Source organism: Camellia sinensis, chromosome 6 (assembly GCF_055761805.1).
Source record: "Camellia sinensis isolate YWXY chromosome 6, ASM5576180v1, whole genome shotgun sequence".
Taxonomy (NCBI): domain Eukaryota; kingdom Viridiplantae; phylum Streptophyta; class Magnoliopsida; order Ericales; family Theaceae; genus Camellia; species Camellia sinensis.
The window spans coordinates 18,983,960-18,996,463 of record NC_138966.1 but is presented as its reverse complement, the minus strand read 5'-3'; the positions used below and the strand labels follow the sequence as shown (position 1 = coordinate 18,996,463).

The 12,504-nt window shown below is 32.9% G+C and overlaps 1 protein-coding gene across 1 annotated transcript; it reads right to left on the bottom strand.

The window, feature by feature from the left end:
• Positions 1-7,325: 7,325 nt before the first annotated feature.
• Positions 7,326-11,507, bottom strand: LOC114267868 (lysine histidine transporter-like 8). The gene is made up of 5 exons (XM_028208936.2): positions 10,923-11,507; positions 10,090-10,223; positions 8,887-9,326; positions 8,518-8,649; positions 7,326-8,028 (listed from the first exon to the last, which is right to left on the bottom strand). Exons 1-5 carry the CDS (start codon positions 11,297-11,299, stop codon positions 7,546-7,548), a joined length of 1,566 nt encoding a protein of 521 aa, XP_028064737.2. The 5' UTR covers positions 11,300-11,507; the 3' UTR covers positions 7,326-7,545.
• Positions 11,508-12,504: the final 997 nt, after the last annotated feature.

Below are 12,504 nucleotides of genomic sequence, written 5' to 3'. Positions count from 1 at the left end.
TCCAAAAAACAAGTTAGGTTAATGGATTACCAATCCGGTGCAACCCATTCCTCAAGCCCAAGCCAAGCCCACAGACTCAGCTTGGTTAGAGCGGGCGGCACGCATGATAATTTTTGCATAACCAATTTGAACCATAGTTTTGGCTTAAACCTATCCTTGAAGCATCGATAACTTCCTTCCTTCGAAAAATTTGGATGCCCCAAAAGGCCCATGCCTTTATCAAAAACTTGGGATTTAAATATGCATCAATATTTTCCTCTACAATCAATGTGGGATCAGTGGTTATACACTATTTTCAATACCTCATACGTGAGGCCAACTTTATGAGACAATTTCTCATTCAATTCTCAATAATTTTTTATCATTCTTTTTGTGGTGTAGAGATCTTGTTACAATGAATCTAAACCTATTTGATCTCACCTTAACCAGTGATTGGAACTTGAAAGGTCTAAAGTCCCCGAGATATTGATTTGTGATTGTGTATCAATTTTAAGCAGTAAATAGCAATCCCAATCAAACAATCAAAGACAAATCGACACAACAATTTTAACGTGGAAAAATCGCAATTGGAGCACCTTCAATTGTGATAAAAAAAACATGGGCCAAAGCCACAAAACAATCCACTAAGAACACAAAAAAGAATTACACAAGTGTACTCTCAATTACCTAGTGAATCCACGCCCAAATTGAACCGACCCCAATGTGCCTCTTCTACCACTGTCTTCACTTTGGAATTGTCTTGTCTAATGTTGAATCCATAACGCCGATGTTGAATCCACGACAATGAGCTACTCTAGCAAATTCTATGGAATCCACCGAAGAACAACTCTCTCTTTTGTGAATAAAACAAAATAAACAAACCCTTTAATATAATCTGTGAAGCTCCTGAAAAATGTATTCTCTTTAAAAACCCTTATGTTTGAATTATTTTCTTAAAGCCCCTCAGTTTCTTGAATTATTTCGAATCTTGTCGGTTAGCCTTTTTTTTTTTTTAATCGAAATAGGAATATCCTAGCCGAATTAGGTTCCTTAGCCTAATTTAATTTAATTCTACATAAGTAAGGTTCTAATACATAAGTTTAATTCCAAGCCCTCACTTCTTTTATTAATTTTAAGAATTGCCCCAAAACTAGTACATGTACTTTTATACTATAGGTACCATCAAATCAAGTTGAGATCTATATATATATATATATACACATTGGGAAATGTGTCCATAGTACCTAAATTGAATAAAAAAATTTCCCATTTCCCTTCCCCATGGCTGGCCAACCTAGGAGAATGCGAGGGACCTATTTTCAAGAATTGTAATTATGATATTTTAGAAACCCTAGCACCTAGTACCCCTAAATCTAGGGTTGTGTTCCCAACACTAGTTTCGTTCCAACTAAAGGCCAACTAGATATTTTCTAATCACATGATTAAGTTCCCTAATCACTTCCTATTCCATTAGACTCCAAGTAAACCCAAACTTTTCAATCCAATTCCAACTAGTGGGCCTTTTATGTCTTTTTACACCAAAATTGCCTATAAATACAACCACCCCCTAGCATGGCATGCACAAACAACACACACTCACATACATTCGGCCTAGAGGAGAGAAAGGAGAGCAAGAGAGAAGTCTTGAGAGGCAGAGGAAGGAAGAAGAGAACAATCTTGTTCAAGCCTAGAAAGTAAGCCACAACACAACTCTCTCTTTTATTTTCCTTTTTCAAATACATGCTTTTAGAAGTTTTAAACATTCATTTGAAATTTGTTTTGATAGTATTCCCATGTTAAAAATGATAAGAGTTGAGCCATGATTCTACCTCTCTTGTAGTTTTCCTCATTTCGGTACAAACTATCTTTTTCATACCAATCTCTCAAACTTTCCAAAGGCACACCTTCAAGAAAATTTTCTGAGTTTAATATATGTTATTTAGCATGTTTTTATCACAAAAGAAATGAAAATTTTCCCTCAGTGGATCTATTTCCTCACAAATCTTCTTGTTTTGGGTATTGTGCCTTAAGAATCTGTTTTCGCAGCCAACTTTCAAAATTTTTAGAAAAATTTAGAAAATTATTCTGGACCTCCATTTTATGTCAAAATCTTCCTTAAGGAGTTAGCTTTCAACTAAAATTGGTTACATTGAAAAACAGTGAGCGGTTTGTAAGAAAATCAAATTTTTGTAACGGGCGACGAATCTGGACAGCGCTGGAGTGTTTCTTAAATAACTAAAAATCTAGAAAAGCTATCCCATTTCTGAAATATGTTCTGGAAACTAGATTAAATTCTCTACGAACCATAGGGAGGCCGAGTCTGGTAAAAATCTAAAATAGCCCTTTTTATTTTAATCTTTAAATGATATTGAATTTGAAAATTCTGTTGTGCATAGGTGTTTTATGCTCTTGTGTTCATGAATATGCTTATTAGCTTATGATCATGTCTTGGCATGATATTGCATGTGTTATGGCTATATTCCTTATCTTCTTCATTTTAATGATTCATGCTTATGTGGATATTATTATTTTGTTAAGTTGGTCTAACATTGATTTAAAACATTTAACTCCACGGAAAACTTAATTGGGATGATATTGGGTTTTCGATCACTTGAGTAATGAAAAGATAATAATATGTGATGTAAGGATTGTTGGGTTGCGTTCCCTATTTGGAAGTTAAAATCTTGCGCAAGTGATTTTCAGAACCCTTGAACGGAGCGGTTGTATTCGGACCCTAGGTATTTGGTGTGAGGAGAGATTTGGGCAAAGCCCATTATTACCGTCTCTTTTGAGGCCTTGCGGTTGGCGCTACGTGATATATAACCGTTGGTAGGCATCCGAAGTTAGTTCTGCAACAAAGTAGCAAAAGAGGGGGCATACCGAATAATCCGTGTCCGATTCTTGTGATTGGGAGAACGAAATCTCTTTGGGGGATTTCTAGTTTACTAACATCTAACCTTGTAACCCTTTATTTATTTAGTTGAGTATCATGCTTTATTACTTGCTGTCATATTTGTGATTGTGTATTGGACTGGGAAAAAGAGACGGGGTGTGCGTGCATTTACTGGGCATTCAAAGCTCACGACGTATCATGCCAGGTGCCGAAGAGGAGCTTATAGCTGGAGACGACAAGCCCGAAACCTTCGAAGACTTTTGGCTATCTTAGAAAAGTTAGAAATTTCCCTTTTGATATTTTGTAAGGCTCGTATGAAGATTTAATTTTTCTTCTGGGATGTAATGTAATGGAACAAGCTTTTGAAATTAAGAATATTCGTGGTTGTTATGTGCTTATATTCTAATATATACATATATATAAATCATATCGTTGCTTATGAGACCTTGTGTCAATACCTTTTAAGATCTGTCAAAAGGGTGCCTAAGAAAGCTAGACTTAGAAGGGAGGCTAATTTGACTCCTCCGGCGATCTGGGATCTTACTTGGTTATTGACCATAGGACTTATTAGTGACTTTCCCTTGACTGCAACCAATAGTGTAGATTCAGGGCATCATATAATCTACACAATTCATGATATAAACTCTCACAGATATCAAAGGAAATAAGCAATGAAGCTCTAGATGAAAACCCTAATACCCAAAAAGAAGATTTGGAAGCCGTATCCTAGAAACTGAATTAATCGCAGATTTATAGAAAACAAAATTGCGATCTCTGCTTGAGCGCAGGAATGAACGCTCGAGCGGTCTGACTAAAACGCGTGCTTCAAAACAAGGATTTACGCTTGAGTACAGGAAAGGCCGCTCGAGCATAAAAATACAACTCCTAATACTTTTGTAGGCGAGTGAAACTTCTTAAACGATTACGGCCTTGTTTGATTTGGCTTTGGGAAAAAGATTTTGGAGAAAATTTTTGGAAATTTTGTTTGGTTTGTAATTTTTCTCAAAAAATTTTCAAAATCACTTTCTCTCTCTTACACATCAATTAATCACTTTTTCTCTCTCCTGTCTCCTTTTCAATCACTTTTTCTCTCACATACATCTACTCAATTACAACAAAATATCAAATCATCCCAAACTCCTAAACTCCAAAACTATTTTCAAAATACACCACCAAATAAACTACAAAAATTTCTAAACTCTCTCTCCAAAATATGTTTTGAAAACTTATCTCCCAAAATCAAACTAAACAAAGCCGTGCTCAAGTGCACAATCGACCGCTTGAGCGGTCAAACAACTTCGACTGCAATTTTGTTTTTTGCAAACATAGTCTGCGAAGTGGCAAACATGAAAGGATAAAGATCACAAACTCCTCTATATAGGCATAATTCAGATTGGATTCACATCTAAATACTCATAGTCTCATTAAAATAAAAGATCGAATAAAATTATAACTGAAAAAAGTTATATCAAACGAAATTACTAATTACAAAAACCTAAGAAGACCCATTTTAATTTTACTTTAAAATTATCATAAAATTTTTTTTCCCCCAACATGGATGTCAGAGCATTCTCCACACCGATACCACAGTTGGGAAGTCTTTAACGGTCTCTTATTTTTGTAGATCTCAAGAAAACCACAAATTCATCTTGCTCTCAATCAATACGAGGCAAATCCGCCATCAACATATGGTGTAAACTTAAATTTAATTTGACGTGAGTTACACAAAAAATAAAATTAGTCCATACATTTTATTTTCAAAATATTTTTTGAGGTGCCTAACATAATTATAATAATCTTAAAAACAGTAAAATTAAACACAAAATTAAACATAAAAAATTTATAGATGAATATAATTGTTGAGAAGAGGGCTTCACCAAAATTGCAAAATTTTACCTATTAATAATGTATTTCTGTGTCTTATATTCTCGAGAAATTTTTATATGTCAATAGAATATTACGAACCACTACCTTTCACTAATCACAAATATATATATTTTACATTATTCTTTAAACATCTAACATAAATATAATAGACTTTACTATTAAAATTAATTATAATAATAAAAAATATCACATAATATACATCCTATCCATGTACAAAAATTAGTTCATATTCTGTCTTTTACGTTATATGTTGTTAGCATTATTGCTAACATTAGTGATAAGGGCCACCAACTTTGTTGTTTTGTGCTTACATATATTTCAAAAAAGTGTTGCCTGCATGGATGCGATATGTTACCATACAATGAAACTGACCACTCGAGGGAGAGAATAGATGGTCCACAAAAAAAAAAAAAAAAAAAACGCAAAAACGACAAATACAAGTGTGTTTGGTTTGCTTTTTTGAGGGAGTAATTTTCAAAAAAAAATTTGAGGGGAAGAGTTTAATTTTTTTTTTTAGTTTGTTTGGTTGTATATTTTGAAAATAATTTTAGAGTTTGAGAGTTTGAGATGATTTGATATTTTGTTATAATTGAGTAGATGTGTGTGAGAGAAAAAGTAATTGATTGATGTGTAAAAGAGAGAAAAAATGATTGATTGATGTGTAAGAGAGAGGAAGTAATTTTAAATTTTTTTTGAGAAAAATCATAAATCAAATAAAATTTTGAATTTTTTTTTTTTCAAATTCAACTCTCTCAAAAATAAATCAAACGAGGCAATCTTCTTCCATGAAAAAGAGGGCTCCTTTTCATATATGTAAATATATGTGTGAAGTAGTATTAAAGAGAATCCATTTTCGCATATTGGTTTCCTTTGTGGATGTTATTTTACGAATTAACTTTTCTATTCTTTTCTATTTCCTATTTTTAAAATAAATAGTTTAAATGTTCAATTTTAGTTGCACTACAGTATATAAAATTTTTGAGAATTGAACTTTTTTATTTTCAAAAATAAAAATAGAATTAGAAAAATTGGGACATCAATTCTAGTCGTCATTAAAAGGTCATAATGAGAGAATACTTGTTTACATGATATATTATTAATTGTGGATTTGTCGATTCATATCATGAAATGAATCATCTGTAAAGAGTAATTATGGTCACATTTACTAGTTATTTTTATTTTATTTTTATTATAGGACATGTGCCACTCTTTTATTTAAGTAGAAGGTATGGAAGTTGTGCAACTTGAGGGATGTATCACAAGACAAATGGCAGTCCAAAAATGAAGATGAAGGTTTTTGGAAGTTGTAGGTGTTTAATGGTGGCTATTTCCTACACAATTTATAAATGAGTAATGTTGAATAAATAAATAAATAATTCATACATAATTATGTGGCTCATTATAAACCATTCAATTCAAAATATAACATCATTAAAGATGCATTTATTTATAATAATAATAATATTACCACATTATTCTTATGATATTTTTATATAAATTTTATGTATGAATATAATTCTTCTTTATAAATATCTTTCATGGCTAATGTAAACAACATCATCAAACTCATTCACAATACTTGTGAAATTAACAGTATTTGTAGTAGTTAATAATGATATTTTATTTTGAAGTGAATGGTTTCAATAAGCCATAGAATTATGTATGAAAATTATGTATAATTTTTTTTTTTTTAATTTAGAGATGGTTTTGAATGGACCTCAGGCTGGGGCCTTGGCAAATGGGCCCATCGATGAGCCTTCAAACCTAAGTGGCTGTGTAGCCCAAACTCAGTTAAGGCCACTTGATCTACATCCAGTCCAAGAAAGAGTGCTAGTAAAGGGCAACCCATCAAGAAAGGGGAAGATTACTAAAACAGAGATGAACAGAAGCAAAAAGAAAGGAGCTGATCTGAGGACTGGGGCTAAGCATAGTCGAAAAAAGGCTATGCAAAAATCAAGGAGTGACACAGGGGAGTTGGTTTCAGATGCAGAGTTATGTCTTGGCTTTGGGTGTGATTCTGTTTGTTCTTTTTACCTGCTGCTGTAATGTTGCCTTGCTGATGTATTGTTGTTGTTTTTTTTCTTTCCTTGGTTGCTCTTGATTGGTCTCTCACCAATCTTGGATTGGATCAAGTGCTAAGACATGATTGCGCTTCTTTTGCGGTGTCAACCTTGTTGGGATTGTTGATGTTAGTTATGATGCTCAGTGCACTTTCTTACTTTGTTAATGTAAGTCTTGCATGTATCTTGCTTTTTTCATCAATAAAGTTTTATTTTTGTTGATAAAAAAAGAAAAAGAAAAAGAAAAAAAGAGTAGTTCATCTTGTGATTCAATAGTTTGTAATCTTATTCTTGTTTATGATTTATGTAATTCTGTGACAAAGTTCAATTTTAATTCTCAATTCCAGTTTAATTTGTGTTTGTTGCTTCTATCAATCACCTCTAAAGAAGTCATCGAATTTTATTAAGGTATAGGGCTTAACCACATTGTCTGATCTTTTATGTAGTTTGTGTAAGTTTTTGGTTATCTGTTGATTGGCACTTGTTGATCTTCCCCAAACCAGAAATTTACTAGCAATGCTACAATTATTTTATGATTTGCTATTTTATAAGAACAAAGATATAGTGATATCAAATACATGATGGGTGAAATCTCTTTAAGATTAAGCCAGTGCTGAGATAGTTGATGGGTTGGAATCTTCACACCCTTGCTTTTGTACAATCTCACCCATTTCAATTAAGATTAGAGCTCAAAGAGTGTTTTGCTCCATTTTGCATCTACAATCACTAGGGTTTGAAGAAGTGCACTTCAATCCCTAAGGCCACTATAGTCCATATTGCTCCAAAAACCAACAAAATGCTGAGTATCACCCCCAAACAACCTAGTGCGCAGTTGAGACACCACATAGTCCCATATTTTTGGGGTTTCTTGATTATTATCCACATGAAACAAGGGTAGGCGGCGGTGACTGGTAACGCAATCCCTCCTATCAACCCTGCCAAGCTTGGCAAGAATGGGAGTGCCACAGCTATGAAGAATGCTAGGCATCCAAAGAAGACTCTAAACCCTCTTCGCAACCACCATGGACATGGTCTATTCATGTTGCTAGTATATCTAAACTCTAAGTTGTCGAAAACCGGCATTGCATATATCTGGAATGAGGTCAGGCTGTTAACCACAACTAGTACGCTTGCGAACCCAAGAATAATCTTCGATGTGTCGTGCCCATGGTATTTGTACAATGCCTTTAACATCCCTCCATTTGATATCTGGCATCACAAAACCACAATCGTGTTAGCTTGATCAACAACTACCCCATCTTCATCTGAATAATTATAATTATTAAATTTATGATCAAGGTCTGATCAATTAATTTACATCAATTAAAATGTTCAGAATATAGTGCGGTAATACTGCATTCATTTTGATAAAGCGTGATTCCCATTTAAAATCCATCAGTATAGTGTTGTTAGCACAATAATTCTGAACTTTTATGGTGTGTTTGATTGGGGGATTTGGGGAGGGATTTGGAAAGGGAAAGGGAAAAGGTGTGTGAAACTATATGAAATATATACATATTTTATTCACATTTCACCTACCTTTTCTATTTCCCTCTCCAAATTCATTTCCAAATCCCTCAACCAAACACAGCATTACAGATAATGGTTATGAACTTGTATTATTTTCTAATTTTTATTGTCTTTGTTGTTGTGCAAAGTGTGAAGATTAGAGAACACAAAAATCATTATGGTGATTACCAAATTTCCATAAGCCCAATATCCTCCAATTGCAACTGGAAACAAACACAATGCGATTATTAGATATGAGAATTTTACTCCTTTCCACATTGGCAGGCGTGATGGATGCTTTAGACTCGATGGCATTGTGCCCTACAATATAACATTCACAAAAAAAAAAAAAAAAAAATATCAAAATAAGATTTACAAAACATTTCAAACTTAAGAAGATAAACACATAATAACTATAATAATGTAGTATAGATGATAATGACCACCACTTCACTGTGATTAGCGTTTCTTATAATAAAAATAATAACTTTAAATAATTTAAATTATTATTATTATTATTAATTTTTTAGAATGCTTGAGACCCACCAAGGCACTAACCTGAATTTCAAGAACAAGATTGTGGCCTCTGAAAGCGAAGGCAATCATTCCAAGTGCATCGAGAGTAGTGTAGAGCTTAGCCCCATCAGATTCTGCCACCTGTGATGGGCCGTATGAGAAGCCAATGGGCCTACCTTTGACTACGGAGAGGGTCCATATGAGTGTACAGTAAGCAACGGCTGTAATTGCACCGATGAGAGAAACTCCAGCGATGGAATTGAGGTTGGGAAGCTGTGCTAAAATGACCGCCGAGGTAGTGAATACTATGTACCACTCGACAGTTGTCAGCGAATTAGCGTTGCATGATGATCCGGTGGACCCACACACGATCTGGAATAAAATCTTCATGGTTCCGCCGCCAATCATGATTAGAGCAACGCAAGTTCCTCCTGATAGATACATGGTCGGAAATAGCACCACCAACTTCCCTATCTTCTCACCTTCACAAGAGTTCCAATGTCAATTACTTTTTGGTCAATATAAAAGGCTTACAAAATCCGAATCTCTCTCGATACGTGTCATCTTTTTATACCTTTAATTTTATATTGTTAATAAAAAAATTTTTTGCTGATAAAAAAATAAAATAAAAAAAATAAAAATAAATAAATAAAAAGCTTACAAAATGCTTTTTTTTAAGAAATATTCAAAAATGCTTGTATTCTTTTTATTAAAAAAAATAATAATAATTACAAAATTACACATTAGAATAACATAGTAGTGGTTTTTTCACAAGAGATGCAAGATTTTTAAAAAAAATAAAATTTCTTCTCTTTTCTCTTTATATTTTTTTCTATCCATTATATCTTAATAAATTAATATCTAAATACAACCCTACAAAAATTGAAAATAACAAAATTATGTTGCTGGATGTATTTTTGCTTACTTTTTCACATATATTTGTACGACAAATGCTAAACAGATTATAAAAAGTACTAGTGTTTAGTGTTCAATGCAATTTTGTGGACCAAATTTAGAACAGTATTACATATTTAAATATAAGTATCTCGAAAAGAAATGTGAGGATCAGATTTATTATCATGCTTGATTCATGAACACTTCCATATCATCAAATATAATTTGGTGATACTACACATTATTGATCATTTTGTAATTAGGAGTTAAAAATGCTATATGTGTTCATGCACATTAGAATGATGATGATGTATTAAACCCACATGAGATTGAGATTAGTGTTATAATTACCAAAAGCAGCCATAGAAAGCTGGAGGTATCTGCTGTAGCGAGTCCCAGGGACAGACTCGTGAAGTTGGATGAGTAACCACAGGGTATAGAGTTGCCACACAAAAGCCACTGATAGGCATATGATCCCCCAAGTCCTGCAATTCAATTTTGGCTATTAAAACAAGCAAAACTCAAATTGGAGTGTTCTTTGAAGCTACTTTAGTCCAGTCATATATTCATTGATTAAAATGGACAAGTTCACTCATATTTGAGAAAAGTTAATTAGCCACAACTTATTTGAAAATTTTGATTAAGAGATCTACCATTTATCAAACGAATTTTAGACCATGTTTAAATTATTAATTTAAATAAAAATTTGAAATAAAAAGAGTAAGAAGTTGGTGAAATGTAAATATAATAATAATATTTCATTTTTCACTTATTTTTTTCCTTTCCCTTTCTAAATCTACCAAAATCTATGATTCTAATTTCAAACACAATCTTAATGTTATTTTCACTCAATCATGACGTGCGAGCGCGTGCGCGCGCGCACACACACACAAAAAAAAAGGCAAAAAAGGGAAGAAAAAAAAAATGTGACGTCCAAGTTTATTCTTGGTTACACATCAATTTTTTTTTGGGTGCAAAATTTTTATGATTTTTTTTAACAGGTTGTATATCTGGTATATAAAGATAGTCAGTGTAGCATTATTGACAAGAAAAAGTTTGACAACAAATGAAAATGAAAATTTAATATAGTTTGAATCATACTCCAAATGAATTTGATTCACACATTTCATTTTCTGCTCAATCGTAGTAAGCATTGTCGATGTATATAATATGTATAAGCTTACCAGCCAAGTGCAGTGAAAGCCAAGGGAAGCAAAAGAGCTTGAACTCCGATCCCAGAGTTGAGGCTGTGGAAAGCAGCATAGTATGCATTTCCATTCCTCGACTCTGTGATCGGAAGCCATGACTCCTGTGGATTGAGCTTCGTCAGATTTCCCACTTCTTCCAAGTACCCTTGCATCGTCGAAAAGGCCTTCTTCATGGGACTTGCCATCGGAGTCATCATCCGAACCAGTGGACTTTTCGGAGTCTTTGGAATGATGGAATCGAGGAGAGGGGATCGAGTCAGCGATGGCGAATGCAGCTGGAACGGCGGCGCTGAGATTACCGGAGTTTTAGTCTCCGGCAGTGGGATTGAGTTCACTTCTACCACCACACCCATGACTGTGAAAACCTAATTCTCTGATAGAAGAGAGTAGGTTTGTGACCGTGTTTTTTATTTTGATTCAAGGTTTGTGACTGTGTTTGATTGTAATTTTGTGTACCTGGAAAAAGCCTTCGTTGATTGCAGGTGGTTTTGGGTTCGAATGGAGGAGTAGATATATATAGATGTTTTCTCAATAGGGAAAGTTAAAAAGTTGTAGATGCATAGAATTAGGACCAAAAAAGTAGATATATTATAGTAATTGGATTTCATTAATTTTTTTAATAATAATTATCTCTAGTTTCTATGTAAAAAGTGGCATACGGTAGTAATAAAAACAGTAACAATGAGCTCTAAATCTACGAAAAATGCTTGAGAGCACTAATTAGTGCTTCCACTAATTAGGTGGTAGTGGGTCCCGTCATTAATGATGTGATGTTTTGGTCTTGGAGTTGTGTTTTTTTTTTTTTTTTACTTTTTTAATGTATTAGTGCTATTAGTGGTGATATTTTTAGTGGGATGAATCATTGTTGCTAAATCTACTATGAGCGAGTCGAAAAAAAAAAAAAAAAAAAAAAACTACTGTAATATTGGGTGGGATTCACTGTGATATCAATAATGGTACCTCTAATTAGTAGTCTCAAGTATTATTGTAATAAAAAATTAGTGACTTATATCATTCTTCTAAAAAATACAGAGAAAATTGTTAAAAAAATTTAAAGTATGAAGGTTAAAAGATATTAGATCTAGTTGATATTTTTTATTAGTGAAATGTCTACTCTTTGTGAAATAGTTTTATGAGAAGTCCTTTTGTTAGTTTTAGAGGACAATTTGTTTTCAATTTTACCCCTTAATTTATCTGTTAACTTTTTTTATCTATTGACTTTTATTGACTATCTGTTCAAATTTTTTCCCTTATTTGTTCAAATATTTGTCCAAATTTTATTTTTGTTCAATTTTTTCAATTATCTGTTTAAAACTATCTGTTCAATTTTCTATTTGTTTAATTTTTTTTATCTATTTAATTTTTTTATCTGTTCAAATTTTAAACATATTTTATTATCTATTCAAATCTTTCTTTTCTCTTTAATATATATCTCTCTCTTATCCTTATCTGTTCAATGCAAAAACAAAAAATTATCTGTTTGATTTTGATCATCATAATCAACAATAACAACAACAACACCAAATCAATAACAACAATCAACAACTAAAAAAAAAAA